This window comes from Gobio gobio, assembly GCF_949357685.1.
Source record: "Gobio gobio genome assembly, chromosome: 25".
Classification (NCBI taxonomy): Eukaryota; Metazoa; Chordata; class Actinopteri; order Cypriniformes; family Gobionidae; genus Gobio; species Gobio gobio.
Window position 1 is genome coordinate 28670456 of NC_137121.1, and position 22332 is coordinate 28692787.

The 22332-nt window shown below is 35.2% G+C and overlaps 2 protein-coding genes across 3 annotated transcripts in view; one reads left to right on the forward strand and one right to left on the reverse strand.

Annotated features, from left to right (window-relative positions):
• Nucleotides 1–6447, reverse strand: part of nap1l4a (nucleosome assembly protein 1-like 4a) — a gene marked incomplete at its 5' end in the record, with an annotated part of 42818 nt that extends 36371 nt beyond the window's left edge. The window contains one exon of the mRNA XM_079809523.1: nucleotides 6435–6447. Within this exon, the coding sequence (XP_079665649.1) occupies nucleotides 6435–6447 (13 nt within the window). The remainder of the gene's footprint in view (nucleotides 1–6434) is intronic.
• cpt1ab (carnitine palmitoyltransferase 1Ab (liver)) overlaps nucleotides 2611–22332 on the forward strand; it is a 34891-nt gene continuing 15169 nt past the window's right edge. Inside the window, exons 1-10 of one of the 2 annotated variants that reach the window (XM_079809871.1) lie at nucleotides 2611–2742; nucleotides 8773–8931; nucleotides 9398–9540; nucleotides 10990–11161; nucleotides 11495–11596; nucleotides 11744–11881; nucleotides 12876–12953; nucleotides 14237–14344; nucleotides 17807–17894; nucleotides 20968–21163. In XM_079809871.1, coding sequence (XP_079665997.1) covers nucleotides 8791–8931; nucleotides 9398–9540; nucleotides 10990–11161; nucleotides 11495–11596; nucleotides 11744–11881; nucleotides 12876–12953; nucleotides 14237–14344; nucleotides 17807–17894; nucleotides 20968–21163 — 1166 coding nt within the window. In that variant the 5' untranslated portion in view covers nucleotides 2611–2742; nucleotides 8773–8790. Of the gene's footprint in view, nucleotides 2743–8772; nucleotides 8932–9397; nucleotides 9541–10989; nucleotides 11162–11494; nucleotides 11597–11743; nucleotides 11882–12875; nucleotides 12954–14236; nucleotides 14345–17806; nucleotides 17895–19612; nucleotides 19698–20967; nucleotides 21164–22332 lie in introns of both variants that reach the window. The other variant, XM_079809872.1, reaches the window with a different exon arrangement.

Consider the following 22332-nt stretch of genomic DNA (forward strand, 5'->3'; position numbering starts at 1 on the left):
CTTCTGTCATGTGAAGCGGTAAGTATGGTCGAAATCACCTTTATTAGACTACACTAGCCCATATTTAGCTGCCCTTCCTCCTAAAAGACGGGAAAGTAAGCGTCATATGTGCTTCTGCTCTGGCCCCGTGTGTCTCTCCACCTGAGCGAGGCTGTTGTTTCGCTTCTCTGGTGATTTCGGCGCCATGGGGACCAAAACCTATGATCAAAACACTGCATAGCGACCATGTGCATGAGTTGTCGTCCAATGTATTTTTTGCGTATAAAAATAAAATATTTTAGCTCACATTTGATTAAAATGTATTCCTAATAAACCTTATTACATGCACATACGTTGTATAGGCATGCTGGCAATATATATATATATATATATATATATATATATATATATATATATATATATATATATATATATATATATATATATATATATATATATATATATATATATATTAGGGCTGTCAAATGATTAATCGCGATTAATCGCATCCAAAATAAAAGTTTGTGTTTACATAGCCTAATATATGTGTGTGTAGTCTGTTAATTATAATTTATATATTAATACACACACATTCATGTATATATTTAAGAAATATTTGCATGTATATACTGTATATACATTTATATAATCTATAATATATATAAATATAAATGTTTTATATATAAAAATAATATTTTTTTCTTAAATATACATGCTTGTGTGTGTATTTATATATAAATAATAATTAACAGAGTACACACACATATATTATGTAAACACAAACTTTTATTTCGGATGCAATCAATTTTTGACAGCCCTAATATATATATATATATATATATATATATATATATATATATATATATATATATATATATATATATATATATATATATATAGAGAGAGAGAGAGAGAGAGAGAGAGAGAGAGAGAGAGATAAATATATATATATATATATATATATATATATATATATATATATATATATATATATATATATATATATATATATATATATATATATATATATATATATATATATATATATATATATGATCCTTCAGAAGTCATTCTAAAATCATTTATTATTCTTATCAATGTTGAAAACTGTTTAATCATGATATGCCCTTCAAAAGTTAGAAGTAAGATTGAAGAAAAAAAAGAAAAACTTTTATTTAGCAAAGGCACTTTAAATTGATCCAAAAAAGAGAAAAACATTTATGAAATGAATAAATATTACAAAAAAGTTTTGCATTGGTTTTGAGCAAAATACAGTAAAAACAATAATACTCCGACATATTATTACAACTTAAAGTAACGTGGTTTCTGTTGTAATATATTTTAAAATGTATGTCTGCGGTGTGAAAGGTCGCGTTAGCAATTAAAGAAAAAACACTTCAGCAAAACATGGTCAGGTCAAAGTGTCCCAATTTTTTTAATCAATTTTACTGGTAGTCACTGTATGAAGAATTTGTGGGTATAATATGTCACAGTTTACTTTATTTTGCTGTCCTCACTTACATAAATTAACTATAGTGTCCTGCACCCACTAGTAAAAAATCTGGTGTATTAATCATTTTTGGTTTGACTGTATATCAACACAGGTTAATAAATGCCTACACACCGATCAGGCATAACATATTCCTAACATTGTGTTGGTCCACCTTTTGCTGCCAAAATCGCCCTGACCCGTCGAGGCATGGACTCCGATAGACCCCTGAAGGTGTGCTGTGGTATCTGGCACCAAGATGTTAGCAGCAGATCCTTTAAGTCCTGTAAGTTGCGAGGGGGGGCCTCTAAGGATTAGACTTGTTTGTTCAGCACATCCCACAGATGCTCAATTGGATTGAGATCTGGGGACTTTGGAGGCCAAGTCAACACCTCAAATTCGTTGTTCTGCTCCTCAAACTATTCCTGAACCAGTTTTGCTTTGTGGCAGGGCACATTATCCTGTGAAAGAGCCACAGCCACCAGGGAATACCGTTTCCATGAAAGGCTGTACATGGTCTGCAACAACCCTTAGGTAGGTGGTACGTGTCAAAGTAACATCCACATGGATGGCAGGACCCAAGGTTTCCCAGCAGAACATTGCCCAAAACATCACACTGCCTCCGCCGGCTTGCCTTCTTCCCATAGTGCACCATGTGTTCCCCAGGTAAGCAATGCACACGCACCCAGTCGTCTAGCCATCACAATTTAGCCCTTGTCAAACTCGCTCAAATCCTTACTCTTGCCCATTTTTCCTGCTTCTAACACATCAACTTTGAGGACAAAATGTTCACTTGCTGCCTAATATATCCCACTCACTAACAGATGCCGTGATGAAGAGATAACTAGTTTTATTCACTTCACCTGTCAGTGGTCATAATGTTATGCCTGATCGGTGTGTGTGAATATAAATTCCCCTCACAAACACTATTTCTCCCTAAAAAAGGTAATTTAATTTACAAAACAAATGTTAAAATATTTCTACGTGTCCCTCTTAATGTTATAAAGGCTATGTGGAATGTTTTTTTGTTTTTTTTTATCCTTTGACGTCATTTTTACAATCCGCATCTCAGAGCTCATTCCTGCAAGGCGTCGCTGTCGCGCGCGCCGCTATCTATACCGCGTGACGTCACGTCGAGGGGCGGGTTTGGTAAAAAAATTACCCTTATTACATTCATTCATAGCTTACACTTAAAGCAGGCGGCGGCAAAACGGTGCGTCTCCTACAGGGAAACAGTAATCCACATCGGTCTTATTTCAGGAAGGGACATAGAGGTAAGAATCCCGAATAAATCAACTCTTAAAGCCGCAGTATGAGATTGAATGTGGAGCTCGTTCGCCGGGTGAAGTAGGTGAAAGTGCACCAGCGCATATCTGGTATAGGCTATTCTTGTCCTATGGTATAAGACAGTCGTGCTAACACAAGGTGATCCCGGACAGCAACGCAGTTTTCTTTGAACAAAACACAAATGTATGCAAGTTATGGTGTGCAATAAGTGTTCATGTTCATAAATGCTTGTGTGTTGACATCCTGGCACCCAAGAGCACCTGGTGAATGTTGCGCAACGGGGTCAGTAGGTGCCCGGGTATGTCAGGGCATCTCTCCAAAGCAGAGTGCACGAGAAGGGCGCGCGGTTACTGTTGTTGTGCGCGCGCAACCACTAGTACGTTGGAATTCCTTTTATTTATTTTTTTAATTTTTATTGCATTGATTTTTATTGTTATCGATTTGGACAAATAAGTTTACTATTGAGAGGTGTGCGAAATTACAAATATTTTTTTAATGTAGGCTATATGTTAATAACGCACATATGTCCGTGATGTACATAAGGAACAGTTATTTCAATACTATTAACTAACTAACAATCATTTGCTCACCCTCATGTTGATCCAAACCCGGGAACACAAAACGAGATATTAGTCAGAATGACAGAAGTCACCATTTACTTTCATTGTAAGCAAATTATGCGATGGAAGGGAATGAAAGTCCCCAAAACTCTGTCTAATATCTCCTTTTATGTACCACGGATGAAAAAAAGTCTAATTAGTTTGGAATAAGACTAAATAATGCATTTCCTATTTTGGTGAAGTGTCCCTTTAATTGAATAGTTCGCTCATAGTGCAGGAAGAATGCAAATAGATATTTAAGACAGATATTTAAAAAGCCGATAGTTCCCCTTTCTATTGTACGATACACTCTACCCCTTGTGGCAGAATATATAATACAAGCTTATTAAAGCTCATAATGGCGTCCAGCAGCGTGTACCATCAACACAGTCCCTGCTTTGGAGCAGCGCGTGACCTTTCCCCTAGTTTCCATCTGCAGCGGCACGTCACGTGGTCACCACTGCTGGGGAACTGAAATATGACTTGCGAAAACATTGCGCCCTCCAAAACATGACCTTCATGGTAATTATTTAATTAGATTCACGTTATATTATGATAGTATCACTGTTATAAACAATTATGAAAATATTGCATTTATGTGCATTTGACCAAGTATAGACAGGTTTGAGTGGTGATTGATAAAGGAAGTCTGTGTATTTGTGCTTTAACACTAATATATCATTTATAATATTGTTTATTATTATGATTATTGATTACATTTAACCCGTGGTTAATTGGTTAAGCCAATGTTGGCGTGTTGTGCTGGTGGGGATGTTTACATAAAAAGAACAATGTTTTAATAGCGCCAGTTATCATTTTTACGTTGTTTAAATAGCAAATGCACTCGCGCCCGTCTGTTCGCCCATGGGCGTGCTGGTCTGAAAACGAGGTGTGAAAACGAGCACACAAACATTTATTCAAAATAAAAGGATTCCTCTCTGGAGAAGCGTTCAGTCTTTCCGCTCGCAAATTCCACCATGTAATTAGGGAATCCGCCATTGTGCAAGCGCGACTGGCTTTTAAAGGGAATGGGAGATGAGACTCTGATTGGTTTATTGCACGTTACGCCCAAAACACAACCATGACTCATTAAGAGAATAGGGACAACCCTTTTGGAGCATGCGCCTAGCGAGCCGACAACTTTTTCCGTCGTTAAATTAGCAAAAGTGGATTTGGACACGCCCTAATGGTGCGTTCACACCAGACGCGAGTGATTTACATGTGACACGATTTGGGCAAATGACGGCGCGAATTGAACGTTTTGAGTGTTTGACGTGCGAATTGCGCGAGTTGAAAAAACGTTGCGGATATCCGCGCCGCGTTAACCAATCAGGAGCTTGTGACAACAATGAGGACAAAATCATATACCCGGAGCTGTACTATACATCTTCGTACTTTATAGAAACAGGAATAAAAAGGATCTTGCTTGGAAGAAAGTGAGTGAGGAGGTCGGACATTCTCGTAAGTTGTAAAAAGCGCTCTTTACTCAATTTGAGCTATATATATACATATTGAGACTACAAGCTAGCTCAAGCCAGCAAATTAAGCTTATTCGCCGTATCCATGTCAGCAATTTTGCAACGAAACCGAGAACCTCCATGACGCAAATTTGCGTCTGTTGTGAAGTGAATGTCACGCGCGAATGAAGCGAGTAAACTCAAAATGTTCCAGTGTCCAACTACGCGCAAATAGCGTGATTTATTCGCGCAAGTCGCGTCTGGTGTGAGCGCACAGTAAGTGCACCTGCGCCAGGCGCTTCAGACCGTGTGCTCAAATCGTTAAAATAGGACCCATAACCTTTAAAGAGCCATTTATGCCTGACTACATTCTTAAAATACTTTTACTTGTGTAACCAGGTTCAGTGATATTAAATAATATTTTAAAGGGGTGACATGGAGTTTTTTTATTATTATATTAATATGTTCCTTGAGGTTCACTTATAATGTTAATACAGTTTTTAAAAAACAAACAAACAAACATATGCGGAAAACTATTATTTTCAACCTTCATTCTGACCCTCTTTCTGGAATGACACGTTTTTAAGGGGCAGCTCCTTTAAAGGTGCAGTGTGTAAATTTTAGCGACATCTAGCGGCGAGGTTTGCGAACTGCAACTGCTCACGCTTCCCCTTTAAAGCAGATAGAGAAGCTACGGTGGCCGACACAGGACAAAGATGTCGTCGTCTGAGACAGCAGAGAGTAGCTAGCGCTCTGTAGAGCAGTTTGTCCGTTTAGGGCTACTGTAGAAACATGACTGCGCAAAATGGGGACTTCACTGTAATGGGACCCGCATTCATCTTCGGAATACAAATTAAGATTCATTTTGTGATGATTTCTCCAAAAAGTCAGACATCTTTGTGACCTTTCAAACATCCATGTGGCTTTATTCATCAGAGTGATGTTTACAATACAAATGCTTGTGAAAGAGTCACACAGGCCGTGAATAAAGCACATTCTGTAATCCGCTCTATGTCATGGTCACACTGAACAGTAGAACAAGTGCGATTAGATTACGACTAATGTTTTATTACAGCAACATTTTCCGAAATTAACATTAGGTGGCTTTATGTTCTTTAATTAATGCTAATTTTTTTTTACTAGACGTAGTAATTTCAAGTCAAATCATCTTTATTTATATGGCGCTTAACAATACACATTGTTTCAAAGAGGCTTTACAGTGATAACAGGAAAATGATTAAATTATGCAAACAGTTTCTTTTGGCTGTAAAGCAGCTCTAAAAGAAAATAGTGTCATTGTTCAGCTGAAGTCTGTAATTATTTACGAGTATTTTATCATCAATCAGTGTAGCACATCCTCTGGGTCGTCCAAAAGTCTCTCCACCATCAAAGGTTGCTGCTCTTTGTCTTGTATAATCAACAAATGTAACGCCATTCTCGAAAAAGTTGGATTTCCGTTGGATTTCAAACCAGTGAGGTTGTCCTAAAGTTAAGACAGCTTTTAGGATTTCTTGTCGAGTTAGGATGCTTCTGTAATACCCGTTTCTTATCCATAGTTAAGATAAGATTTTGCACTTAAGAAATGTCATTCTGTAATAGATTGTGTCCTAAATGAGGTCCTACCTGAAATTGCCATGGTTACCAAACAGATAAGATAGGATTCTAAAGTTAAGATGTTTCTGTAATACGCCCCCTGTTCCCCATTTTCTATGTACTTAGTAATTGCAATAACTGGGTAATAACTATGTACTAACCTTGAACCTACCCCTAAACCTACCCTTTACCCATGTAGTTACCAGTGTTGGGAAGGTTACTTTGGAAATGTATTAGGTTACAGATTATAAGTTACCCTATTTATGGCTTTATTAAATTAAAGCTACACTATGTAACTTTTCCGTCCACTAGAGGTCGCCTGTTCAAAACAAAGGCGTAGTTTGATGATGCCACGTTTGAGGGCAGAATCTTGGGAAATATTTACATATTTAACCCCCCGAACGCGATGTTTACCGGAGAACCTCCCCGAAACGCGATTGGGCTTGTTTTGGGCTAGTTTTGAGTAACGAATGGGTGGGTTTTGTTGTGAAAACCTTGCAACCCTGCTGCCAGTGTTCTCTCGCGCAGCTGAACCGTGGCGCGTGTATTGCAACAGACGGTCACATTTTCCGGTGTTCTTCTCCGACTCCAGTACGTCTTGTGCTTTTATTTATTATGGGCTGCATATATCTCCTGTTAATGCGACCTGGTTCACCTCTGTCCCAAACACATATGCATAATAACATGCTGTATGTAGGTAGTTTACATGATTAAAGTAATATTAAAGTTAAGATATGCCTCTAGCTTTAATCATTTAAATATGTCTTTGAAATTTTGGCAAAAACTTCTGGCAGCTTTAGTCGTTGTTTATGCACATGTATATCTTCAAAATAGACGACTAGTTATACATTAACACTATGCTGAAAGCTCCAGTATGTGAACCTTTTGCAGATAAATACAAGTGCATTTTCGTTTACTATTGACACAAATCAATAAGTAAATCATACTCAACTACTATAGTAAACAACTTTTCCTAATTAGGCCTACTCTGTATACATTTTATGATGAATAGTTACTTGTGAAAATACTTCTTGTGTCCATATATTTCATTATAAAATGGCATACTATGTACACTACCCTTCCTGAAATACAATTAATATTGTCACCATTCATTGATTTCATGTTAAAATAATATACAAATTCACTACCCTCTTTGAAATACAATAATCAGTAAAAAAAAGAATCGTAAAATTAATCCGGAAAAATAATCGTTAGATTAGTCGACTAATCGAAAAAATAATCGTTAGTTGCAGCTCTAGTCAGGATAGGACTCGGGCAGAAATAATGTTCATGGATGCGATTATTAACATTACTGTAGTATGAAGCAGAGCAGGAGCGAGTGTTGTGGAGCTGAGCAAGGCCGCAGGAGCGATTGAAGAGCGGGACTGTTATTATGGCATAGTCGGCGGCAGGACTTTTATTATGACACGGTCGCCGGCACCACTTCCTCTTTTCCAGTCATGAGTATGAGGTAACGCAACTCTGTTTATCGTAATAGATATATCTGAGTGTGTTGAAAAGTAAGTTATGACGTTCTCTCCGCGGCTGCTATGACACTTGTTCACACTGCAGTTAGAGTAAAGCGTTTCTGCTAAATAAAACCAGTAACCGAGGGTGACGCAGATAAGACGCAATCGACAGGCGACTCCCTCAAACGCATAGCTTACACATCCCGTTTCCTTGGTTAAAATAGCAATTTCTCACGATTTACAAATAGTTGGAAACATCTACAACAAGTACTCAACTGAACAAAATATATAACACTGGCCTAGTGGTTTTTGGGTATTTTACTGCAAAAATCTTACATAGTTCACCTTTAATATAACTGATTACATTTGATTACTTTTTGATTACTTTTCTAATTTCCAGCACTGAAATGTGTTTTTTATCGCTCGCCATGGTGTCAGTTCTCAGACAGGTTGTATCACCGATGTGGATTGATGTAATTGGCAGACGCTGCAAATTCAAAAAAGATAGCCAATCAAAAGCATCAGAATAGCATCGCTTTACTAAACGGGCAGGAGACACATCAAAAACAGGCAAAGCAACAAATTATTCAACATATCCAAGCTTTTACTTTTACTGAAAATATTCAGGTGTAACCCCCTTTGTAATCATTAACATTTTCAGAGGTAACTGTAATTCAATAAATAAAAAAAACGGATTACAGTTACATTTAATATGTAATTAAATGACGTAATCTAGTTACATGTAAATAGCTACTCCCCAACAATGGTAGTTACCTTATATTACCCAGTACATTCTTAGGTAAGTACACTGTAAGTACATGTACTGTAAAATAAAGTGCAACCACACTTGATTTATGACTCTTGATGTCTAAAGGCTCTTTTACTCTTCACCGTCGCAGTGACAGTGTGCAGTCAGCATGGCAGAAGCGCATCAGGCGGTGGCCTTCCAGTTCACCGTCACTCCTGATGGCATCGACCTGCATCTGTGCCACGAGGCCCTGCGCCAGATCTACCTGTCAGGCATTCACTCCTGGAAGAAGAGGTTCATCAGGTTCAAGGTGACCTTGTGGAATTCATTAAAGCGTTCCTGCACATGAATAATGCGATCTAATCAGCACTGGGTTTGTCATTTTGAAAACTGATTTTTTTAAAGATAGTTTGTGCTCTGAAAAATGATTGCTAAGCCCAATTTTAAAGTTTTATTAGAGCTGTGATATATATACAGTTGGGGTCAGAATTATTGGCACCCCTGGTAAATATGATCAGATATGGCTGTACAAATCATGATCCTTCAGAAATCATTCCAATATGATGATTTGCTGCTCAAGAAACATTTCTGATTATTAGTATTTGTAAAAAAATATATATATATATATGGTGGATTTGCTACAAACGGTGGAACGGTTCAAGTGCTGATACTGGGAGAATATCAGATTTGAGAACCAGAAAGAACTGTTGTATAAATTATTATATTATATTATATTATATATTTGTTTAATATTACATTATTCTGTGTTTCTGTAGAATGGTGTCATGACTGGGGTCTATCCAGGAAGTCCTTCGGGGCTCCTGGTTGTTTTGGTGGGTTATATGTCCACCAGCAAATATGCCAAAATAGACCCGTCCCTTGGGGTATTCACTAAGCTGTCCACACACCTACCAATCAGGTAAGCCTCTGATAAACAGTCCTCTGTTAGCCAGTATTTATTAACAATGCATTTGGAATCTGTTCATTGACCCTTTTCACATTTCCGGGTTCTTCTCAGAAGCAGAACTCGGCATAGTCGGGTAAACTTCTAAAGCCGTGAATAAGAGACTACATTAAATATATATTTTGTGTGTACACAGTAGTGTACAAAAAGAGACTGATAACGGCAGAACGTCAGAAGAGAGAAAGATATCAATTCTACAGTCACTCCCACATTTTGTTTAGTTTGTTTTTCCTTTTGTTTTGTTTTGTTATCTTTTCATTTTGTTTAGTTTGTTTTTCCTTTTCTTTTCTTTTCTTTTCTATTGTTTTCATTTAGTTTAGTTAGTTTTTCCTTTTCTTTTCTTTTCTTTTTTCATTTTGTTTTAATTTAGTTTTTTGTTAGTTTTTTCGTTTTCTTTTCTTTTTTCATTTTGTTTTGTGTCTTTTATTTTCTTTTGTTTTCATTTAGTTTAGTTTAGTTTGTTTTTCCTTTCCTTTCCTTTTCTTTTCATTTCTTTTGTTTTAATTTAGTTTTTTGTTAGTTTTTTCCTTTTCTTTTCTTTTTTCATTTTGTTTTGTGTCTTTTCTTTTATATTGTTTTAATTTTGTTTTTTGTTTGTTTTCATTTTGTTTTGTTTGTTTGTTTTCTTTTCATTTGGTTTTGTTTGTTTTGTTTCTTCTCTTTTCTATTGTTTTGTTTTCATTTTGTTTGTTTTTTGCTTTTCTTTTCTATTTTGTTAATTTTGTTTTGTTTTGTTTCTTTTTTCATTTCGTTTTGTTTGTTTTTTCCCTTTCCTTTTTAATTTTTCTTTTGTTTTCATTTAGTTTGTTTTGTTTTTGTTTTCTTTTGTTTTGTTTCTTCTCTTTTATTTTCTTTAGTTTTCATTTTGTTTAATTTTGTTTTGTTAATGTTTTGGCAGATACTGTGGTTACAATGGTAATATTTTGTAAAGCATGAAAGGACCGTAGACCAGGATGCCTGTAATGTGCAGTAAAAAACACATATTTTATATTTTTTAAATGACTGAACTTGAGAGCAGAAGATTTTCGAAATCCATTGCTAATGAATAGCTCAACCATCAAAGGTTTCTGCTTGTAGTTTTTTTCTAATCTAGTATCTTCAAATCAGATTACAATGTTATACAAGTAACTTCCTGAACAGTTTTTATTACTGTATCACATGCAGTCTGCCAGGTTTGAGCAGTCACATGACAAACAATCCCATGTCTCTGAAATTCTTATGAAAGTTTTATTTAAAAAAATATAATTACTGTATTTATATCACTGTTGACATCCAGTATTTATTATAATTTTTCAGTAGTGTGCTAGAATAAAAACTGCTACAACAGCATGTACAGCAACTACCATATGGTACTTTTACCATAGCATTGCAGATGATTTCTCACCTAGCTGTGTTTCCCTACAGTAAGTACATAACAGAAGAAGGGCAGCGTATTGTTGGTGGTGTGCTGGTTGGGACAGGATTGTGGATTACTGTGGCTTTCGTTATGAGGAGCATCCTTAAGAGCTTGCTGTCCTGGCATGGCTGGATGTTCAATCGCCATGGATCTTTGTCCCTGAAAACAAAGATTTGGATGGTGAGTGTGGCACTGATGGAGAATTTACCCCCCAAAATTATTAGCCATTTTTGTGGTCCATATGACAAATTTTACATTTTAGGGGAATCATTTGTTTAACACTTCAACCCAGCTTTGTAAATATTTTCCTATGTATATTCAGCAAAAGTCCAAAGTCCCAATGCATTTGTGTTATAACATCATTTCAGCACTGTTCCAGTAATGGCATGTTTCTTTTGAAGTGTTCCCTGAGTCACTGTGTCATAGCTCTTCTGATATCACAAGAACATGTCTGGTTTTATTATTGGAAAGTTGTAATGCTTATCTCATGTCTGACTCTTGACCTCACCTCAGGTATTGGTGAAGTTATTTTCTGGGCCAAAGCCAATGTTGTACAGCTTCCAGAGTTCACTACCGCGGTTGCCAGTGCCTCCTGTAAAAGACACAGTCAGAAGAGTAAGTCTAGCATTTTCATAGTGCATTAAAATTCATCAATAAATTAAATATAACATACTGAATTTTCAACCATTTTGAAAATGTAACCCTTTCAACCGTTTTTTTTAAAGGTACCCTCACTTCTTCTCTTCTATATATTTTTTTCAGTATCTTGAGTCAGCTCGTCCTCTGATGGACGATGAACAGTATAAGCGTATGGAGGGGTTGGCAAAGGACTTTGAGAAGAGCTTGGGCCCCAAACTGCAGTGGTACTTGAAGCTCAAATCCTGGTGGACCTCCAATTACGTAAGTTGACACTGCGCCTACTATTCAAAGGTACTCTCACCAACGTTTCTTGAGGGATTAGGAGAACATTTAAAAAAATGTCTTGTCTTATTATATCTAATTATAAAAATGCCATAAGGTGAGGATACACAGGGCAACTTTTTGAGCAATGTTGCTGGGCAATGTTGCCGTCAACGGGCAACCAGGTGAGACACGGCCCATGACTGATCTAAAGTATCCAGATAGAAATTTGTTGCCCATTCTCAATGGGAAAGTGCCCAAGCCACATCGCTCTGCAACATTGCTCAAAAAGTTGCCCCGTGTATCATCACCTTTACAACCTACACTGATGAGCCAAAACTTTATTACCACATGCCTAATACGCTGTTGGTCCTCCGGGTACTGCCAAAACAGTGCCAACCCACCAAGGCATAGACTCTACGAGACCCCTGAAGGCGTCCTGTGGTTTCTGGCACTAAGCAGATCATTCAAGTCCTGTAGGTTGCGAGGTGAAGACGCCGTTGATCGAACTTGTTGGTCCAGGACATCCCACAGATGCTCAACTGGATTGAGATCTGGATTGAGAATAAAATGTAGTGTGCATTGTGCCACAGTAGACCTTCTATTGGCTCGGACCGTACGTGATAGCCTTTGTTGCCTCTTTGGTCCACTGTTGGTAAATTCTCACACTGCTGACCGGGATCAACACACAAGCCTTGCAGTTTCAGAGATGCTCTGACCCAGTCGCCTTGCCATAACAATTTGGCCCTTGTCAAAGTCGCTCAGATCTTTATTCCTGCCCATTTCCCGATTGTTTGTTTACCATCTAATCTACCCAGACCTTAAAATGTGGAGATAATCAACGATATTCACTTCACCTGTGATAAAGGTCATAATGCTTTGGCTCTTCAGTATATTTTAAATACATCTTTCTTTCAAAATAGCATGAAGCTTCTTAAATATTTAACCTTAATGTACCTTTATTTGAGATTTGTTTCTACTGGCGTCCTCTCAGGTCAGCGACTGGTGGGAGGAGTATATTTACCTCAGAGGCCGAGGACCAATCATGGTCAACAGCAACTACTATGCAATGGTAAGGCCGTTGACCATTATTAAATGGTTAATTCGTTTTTTGTGAGAAATAAATAAATATTCAAATATTCAAAAACATATAATAGATGATGAAACTCAAAAATAATCCATGAAAATATGAAAGAATTAAAAATGTTTTGCTTGTAGCACAATCTACCATCTGGGTCACGGCACCAATTTTTGATGTGTAGTGATTAAGGCTTAGTGCTGGTGATAAACGTTTCTTGAAACTAATTTAAAGGGGTCATGAACCGCATTGTTTTATTGTTTTATAATGTTTCCTGTGGTGCACGTATGATTTTGACATCAAAAATGGTCATAATTTCGAAATAAAAGGCGGTTTTCTCCCCAGATTTAGCCCGATTTGAGTGCCCTGTTTGAAGGCAACTGTCGTGAAAAGTGTTGATTATAGCATTATATTTAGATATATTGCATTATATTCAAATTGTGGCATGTCGATCACAGACATGTTGAGCGCATGGATGCAGTGATCTCATCCTTGCAACTAGATTTCGGCACACAAACGAATGCTTTCATCATAACTGACAGTGCAAACACAATGTAAATAAGAGATTTGTTGATTATTACGTGAGTTTTGGGTCACTGGTTTGATTTACCGACACATAGACTAAGAACATCTGACTGTACATGAATCATTACATATCAGAAATCACTGCATGTCACAGATCAGGCATTAGAATTAACACGGTTACTTATATATTGTGGTATTATTGTCGAGTCCATATCGTAAAACTCTGTATGTAAAGCCGAATTGCAACTGATTTACCAAAGAATCCACAGTGAAATGTACCACATACAAATAAATAATGCTCAACTTAGGCATTCACATTGTTGAAAATAAATAACCACATTCCTAGCATTAAGATCCTTTGGAAGGTAATGTTATTTGTAGTCCATCCTGTATTGCTCTTCTCTCCTCGTCATCTCACTAACACGCCAGTGGGCGGGGCCAAAGTTGCAATGATGAAGTAGGCGTTGATTTTCATCTGCAGAGGCGGTCTTTCATGGCATATTCCACAATGATTCGTTCTCTGGGCTTGGTTAAAATAAAAGCTATCAAGGAAGTTTTCAGTTCTGAAACGTACAGGATATTCTTATAGTATGATGACCTCTAATATGTCGAAAGGAAAATTTGATTTTTTTCAATTCATGACACCTTTAACTTTAGGTTTCTCAAGGGAGATTGTTCCTGTGAAAAGTTCATAGCGCTGTTCAATGGCAACATCTCAGGAGAGTGAATGTCACTTTCTCTGTCTTTATCAGGACTTCCTCTATGTGATCCCCACTTCCCTCCAAGCCGCCCGTGCTGGTAACTCCATCCACGCCATAATGATGTACAGAAGAAAACTGGACAGAGCGCAGATCAAACCAGTGAGTCCAAGATAGAGTCTGTAACACAAACATATTTGTCTATATTTCCTAATCTGAAGTCAATACATACATTTTCTACCTATTCTACCTATAAAATTACCTATTTTTGGTTCTATTTAAGGATAATGGCTTAGTTTTACCACTGATGAAGGAAATCACACACTTTTAAGAATATCCACCTTAATGGCCCGTTCACACCAAGAACAATAAATATAACGATAGCGATTAGCATCCACACCAACACACAAAATGTTTTGTTTATTATAAGCACGTGCTGCAGTTATGTCATCTGCCGCTTTAAATGCTCGGGCTCTTTAAAGCAAGATTGGCTGTCAATGTTTTTATCGTTGATTACATGGAATTTTGTTATAACGATAACTGTTATCATTATAGTTATCGTCCTTGGTATGCCTACATAATATAGATCTTAGACTTAAAGGAATAGTTGTACAGGCTTTTTTCCAAGTCATACAAGAGCTTTTTGTCAAAAAAAAAAGCTCTCAAATCTTGTTCACACTGGTGTGAATGATGTTAAAGGACATTGGTTTTACTGACCAGTCATAATGGGACAGGTTTGAATGTTGGTCTGTTTCTCACACAAAGGGCCACCTCTTTTGGGTGAACAATTCCCTTGAGTATAGTACGTTCTCTTGTATTGTTAATGTTTCATAGGTCAGGGTTATGTATGGGTTAGTGGCGGTAAGGTACTACTCAGAACTTCAGATGAAACATTAACTTCTGTAAATTGAGCCTTAATAATCACAAGGTCTTTGACTTCACAGAAACAAATGACGAGGCTTGGGCGAGTCAGTTAGTTTATTGCTTTTATTTGTAGATACATTTTGTAAAAAGCAATGCAGCAGAGGTGGGCGCCACGGCAAAATTCTTGACAAGAGTCACTGTATATTAGAGGTCGACCGATAGTGGATTTTACCGATACCGATAACTAGGTAGGACCACACTTAACCGATTAATCGGCCGATAGTTTTTAAAATGGACACTGGATAATAAAAAAATTAAAACAATATAAAAATATAACACTCCAAGTAAAACAGTGCTTCCACGAAATAAATACAAAAACAGTACTGAACCAAACATTGCTGAATTACATATGTAAATATGAATATATTAAAATGAGAAGTTCTAACAGATCAAAATCTACAGAAAATAATTTAAACTTTAAAATAATATTATAAATGAATGTTTCTTTAGCTATAACCTAGAAACATGCATGTAAATGTCATAGGTAACAGACTGCAAGTCCCATTTGTTAACAAGGATGTATTAGCTTATTTAGCTAGCTTACATGAACTAAATGCATTATGCAATATACATTTTACAGCATGTATTAATATTTGAGCAATACAAATGTACCCTGATCATGTTAGTTCAGAGTGCATTAACTAAGGTTAACAGATTAAACGAACAATGCATAATACCTCTACAGCATTTATTAACCTTAGTTAATGTTACAAATGGGACATTACTGTAAAGTGTTAACAATTCATATTGATCCAAACAGCGTGTTTACAGCCGATTATCTAATCAAAATAACAAAATATGTATTGAAATCGAATGCGTTTCTGATTTGTTTATATTTCTGTCGGCTGCTTGACGATACAGTTTGCTTTCTCACATCACTAGTTGTTGTTACATTGTTTTAACTACTTGAGGTACGGCTAATGTTAGCGTCCTCTCAGCCTCGACGACAACGTGCATGCACACTGCTGTTCTTTTCCTGCTAATGCAGCAACTAGTCAACAAATAATTACTTTAGAATGAATTGGCAACATGTACTGAAGTGTTCTGTATTCATACCGTTTCAGTGTCTGTGTTGCGCTCTCTGTGCAGCGCGCAGCCTCACGTGTCAATATAAACAACGTCAGTGAGTTGTTATTTTGCCTCTAGAGGCCGCTCTTGTGCTATATAATGCCAGCAGACCCTTCTCAACGCTCTCGTACTGTGTAATGATAGCGCACCCTTCTCTTCTCAGCCGCTCCAGCAATGGACGCAACCCAGAAAAACGATCGGTATTGATTTTTGCCGATAACGATTGTTTCACCAATCAGCTATCGGTGCCGATTAATCGGCAAAACTGATGAATCGGTCGACCTCTAGTGTATATCGCAATAACTGTATATATGTCATGATATAGTTTTACATGATCATTACATTTTATGTATATATATATATATATATATATATATACTATATCACATTTTTGATAGTGCAGTGAATTAATACTACATGCAGTATAATATATTATTAAGTATGCATACACTCTACTATTCAAAAGTTCGGGGTCGGTAAGTTAATTTTTTTAAATGTTTTTTGAAAGTCTATGGGGATCACCAACGCTGCATTTATTTTGTAAAAATACAGTAAACCTGTAATATTGTAAAATATTGTAAAATAAACAGGTAAGAGAAAAAAAAAACTAAATATATATATAGTATATTAGGGCTGTCAAACACTCTACATTCTACACTCTACATGTTTGTGTGTTTACATAATATATGTGTGTATTGTGTATAATTGTTATGTATATATAAACACACACTCTGTTACAAGTGTATAGTGCAGCAAGAGTCAGGATTCGGAGCTTCCACGAAGGACGGGTTTATTATAGGCGGAACGAAACGATAACATAACCCCCATACATCAGCAAACATAACAATAGAACGGACAAGTGTTGGGAGTGAGTTCCATATAAAGGGAGTGCAGATGATGAGGACCAGGTGCAGGGAATCCAGGGAGAGCGGGAGAGATAATGAAGGAGTGAATTCAGGTGTGAGACAGGGAGGATTCTGGGAAACGGAGTCCGGGACAGGCGTGGATTGTAAAACACACATACATATGTACATATTTAAGAATTTTTTATATATATATATATATGTGTGTAGTATGTGTGTGTATTTATATATACATAATAATTATACACAGTAAACACACATATATTTTGTAAACACAAACTTTTATTTTGGATGCGATTAATCGTTTGACAGCCCTAATATTTATATATATATATATATATATATATATATATATATATATATATATATAATTGTTTCCCTGCTTCATGTTTGTCACCAATCAACTGTATGAAATGTAAGATATGCTCCATAGGTCTGGGGCGATATGTTTTAATAATTTTTCCAGCCCATATTGTTTTATAAGAATGTTTTTGTCCCTCCTACTTCATATCAAACTTGTTTTAGTACATGTTGATGTCTATTGATTTTGTTTTGTTTTCATTTGTATTGTATAATGACTGAATCAGTAGACCCATGTTGAAAAGGCTGTTTTTCCTGTCATACCATGCCTCTCTCTCTCTCTCTCTCTAACCTCCTCTACTGTCTGCATGACTGTGAAAGAGCCCCCCTCATAAACGATCTTCTGTTTTGTTCCTCGCACCCGGACGTTGCTGCGTTTGCGATGTGCACTCACACACCGCATGCACAGATATACTTGCTGGAGAACCGAGTGCCACTGTGCTCGGCACAGTGGGATCGGATGTTTAACACGTCCCGCATTCCCGGGCTTGAGACAGGTAAGAGGAGGGGCTCGTCCGCCATGTCCCACACCTAACCCACGCTCCTTCCTCTGCTCCAGCAGCCTCAGCCTCAGCCTCAGCCTCAGGACAACGGCACAGTAGACTGTATATACAGCACTGCGTATTGATTGACTTACAGTGGTCGACTGGTACAGGCTTTTTATTGGCTGATTTCTAGAGAGCAGGGAAAACAATGATCGATAATTCCAATTTATTTGATATCATACAATTGAATAATTAAAGAAATAGTTAAATAGCTGAAAAAATGAATGATAATTATAATCATAATAATCATTATTATAATACATAATAATATATTATTTTGTTAATATTTGTTTTATTTTATTTCATAAATGATAATATATTATATTGAATATTTTATTGTATTATTTTAATCATATAATACTTCTCTTTATTTCACACTCTTTTTATATAATTTTATTTGATTCACCCTCATGTCATTGGTAACCTGTATGACTTTCTTTCTTTGTATTTTGGTACAATTTCTTTCTATATCATTTTTAATTAACCTTATAATAAGTTTAATATTAGATGTCATTTTTAATTAATAGTCATTAGCCAGTAACGATAATAGTGATATACCAGTATATCGGCCAATTAAAGAAATAATTAAATAGTTAAAAAAGTAAACATTATTATGATAAATAAAAATATATTATTTTATATGTTATATAATTATTATGTTATTTATATTATAAATAATAATATAATATATTATTTTATATATTTTGACATCGTATTATTTTAATAATATTTTTATATTATATATACACATATTTTCATTTAATATATAATATATTGTATATATATATATATATATATATATATATATATATATATATATATATATATATATATATATATATATATATATATATATATATATATATATATATATATATATATATATATATATATTAAATAAACTATTTCATTTATCCTTTATGACTTTCTTTATTTAGATTTTTTTTTACAATTTCTTTCTATACATTTTGTAATTCTAATTACATTTTAAATAATATTAAATTATGATTTTATTTTTGAATTGTATATATATATATATATATATATATATATATATATATATATATATATATATATATATATATATATATATATATATATATATATATATATATATATATATATATATATATATATATATATATATATATATATATATATAATTCAATTAATATCTTGTAAGGTAACAGCCATAATATTGTCTAAAATAAATTTAATTGGTATTCTTGTCTTAATTTCAGCAATTTTATGAATGTTTCATTTTGCAATCTTTAAACTGTGTTCTTTTTTTGTTTAATCTTTTTTTTTTTTTTTTTTTTTGTAATGTTGTCAATCAGTCACAAATTAGCTTGGGCCATTGGAAAACACGTATTAGTCAACCACTTACAAATAATCTGAAAATAGCAGATATCATACATTTTATCTGCCTGACCAATATAGTTTTGAAATTGTTCTTAGAAGATATCATTTGCTTATTATTAAAGTGACTGTATCCAGTACTGTGCTGTTATCCGGAGGCTAGTCATGAATTCCTTTCTCCTGATGATCCTTCACTCCTCTCACATCTTGTTTTCCATTAGTCTGTTTTCCTCTCCAGGTTTCCATAGGGGTATTTTGGGTTTCTTCCTTGTTTCTCCTGTTAGTGTTTGACCTTCCGTTCTGCTTCACAGCTCATGGCTCTAAACACTATCCCCATGTGCTCTGCTCAGTACGAGCGTATGTTCAACACCAGTCGAGTTCCAGGTGTAGAAGCAGGTAGAGCTTCCCTCTCGCCTGCTTCAAACGCCTTCATTTGGCAATTAATCCCGCTTTTCAGATGCTAGCGAGTGAGTGACTGCTGTGGGCCTAAAATGCATGCGCTAGACGGTTTGGGTTTGCTTTTAATACTGCACTCTATATAACTGATGTTTCTAGAGGAAGCAGATGGCGAGGAATTCGCTTTGTCTGATTAACTTGTGCTTAACCGTTTCATAACTTAATAACCTAATTGTGCGATTGAATGATTAACCTGTTATCTTAAACATGATGAATGAGGAACAGGCATGTTTGTACACCCGTCTGGTCATGTAGGTGCGCCAGTCAAATATATCTGTTATCTTTATTGCCACTAATTTATAACAAACTCAATGAATGGTTTTAAATGCTGAATTGATTCTAGTTTAGTAACTAATATACTTCATCTTATGACTTACAGTATAATTTAGAATATTAATGTAATATAATAATCAAGTGGGGAACAAGCGTGCAGTTTTGAATTCTGAATTAGTTGTAATTTGTACTAACTAATTACTTTGACTTATGACATTTAGAAAAGTAATATAATAATAATGTAATGTAAAGTAACAAAATATAATGGCAGTGAAATCTATTGGATTTGTTAGCTAATTATTACTATTCAAATCTAATAATAAATTATTACTAAACTTAAATAGATTAAAATAATTTAGAATAACTATAATTCAGAGTGCAAATATACCTTTAATGCAGAAAACCAAATAATAATAATAATAAACGGCTTATGTATCTCCATCAGATCACACAATAATAATTAATAATGATATAATAATGTATTACGATTAATTATTGGAATTTTAGAAACTGGTACTACCTAAAAAAATATCATTTAAAATTACAATTATAAAATATACATTTTATTACACAACTGTTTTATTTTTCGAATCCAAATATTTTTCTATTTAATGGCTGCTAAACTCACAGGCAGCCAATTTTTTACTCAAATCAATATTTCATATATTTGATTAGTGGTCATGTAACAAGTAGCTTAATGTACATGTGTTCAGTGTAGAAAAACAAGCGTTTGGACTTTCTTCTCCTGTACTTTGCATTTTCTTTCACCTGCTTTACTCATCATTGTCTACTGACCACCATTAATCATTTAACCCATAACAAATACAGTCTAAATATGACACCATTTCAATTGCACAAATAATTGTTGAATAATGCTCCTTTGATTTCATGCACATTTCTACACCTCCACATCCTTCATGTCCATATTCTTCATCAGACGTCCTTCAGCATGTGAATGAGAGCAAACACATCGCCGTATTCCATAAGGGCCGCTTTTACAAGGTGTGGATGTTCTACGACGGACGGTTGCTGTTGCCTCGGGAGATTGAGCAGCAGATTGAGAGGATCTTGGCGGACAAGTCCGAACCTCAGCCAGGAGAGGAGCTGCTGGCCGCTTTGACAGCGGGCGACAGGTGACGGCTTATTTTATTATTATTATTTAATTTAATTTTTAAAATACTTCTACTTTTTGCAGCCTGGTAATATGATAAAACAAGTTAAAATGTTTAAATATCATGGTCAATGAGATTGCTTTAAAGAGGGCCTATTATGCCTCTTTTCTTTTTTTACATTTTCATCTTTCTTTAGTGTGTGATGTTGCTGTTGGAACATGAAAAAGGTCTACAAAGTCACTCCAAAGGGAGTTATTGTCTATATCAGTAACACTGTTTCTGAACTCCCTGTCTACATTGTAGTTTTAAGTTTTCTTCTGGGAACAAACACATCAGATCAGATTCCAATCAGATACACAAATAATATGATTTGGTCTGAAAGTGTGAACATAGCCTTATGGTGCTTTCACACCGGACGCGAATGACGCGTTTTGCGCGAGTGATTTACATATTAAGTCAATGCAAAGACACGAATAGACATTCTGCGGCGCGATTCGCACGAATGAGCAGAGATGTATAAAGTACTAGAGACACATACTTGAGTAAAAGTACAAGTTCCTTATCAAAAAAGTGACTTGAGTAGAAGTTGAAGTGCTCTTTAAGCACCACACTTAAGTAGAAGTACTAAAGTATTCAACATTTTTTGTACTTAAGTATTGCGAGTAGTTTATTTTAAAATGTACTACTCAAGTACTGAAAGTAAAAGTACAAGTATTGTGTTATGTAGTTATTAAAGAAAGTAGTCAAAAGTTTGAACATCATATTGTTTTCATTATTTCAAATGATTAAGCTAAGGAAAATTACAATGTTGGTAGGTAATTTTTCTACATATTGTCATATAAATAACCTGAAAATACTGTAGTTCATTAAGATTAAATCTTACTATAACCACTCTTACTAAAATAAAATGGGGTAAGCACACTTATATTCTCATTTCAAGAGATGTTCTGAGTAAATGATTTGTTTGTAACACTTTACAATATGGTTTGATTTGTTAACATTACATTAGTTAATGTATTAGACTAATAACTAACATGAACTAACCATGATCAATACATTTGTTACTGTATTTATTAATCTCGTTAATCTTAGTTAATAAAAATACAGCTGTTCATTGTTTGTATATGTTACTTCACAGTGCACATTAACTATGTAAACAAATAGAGAGCAATTTGAGCGCAAGACGCTCG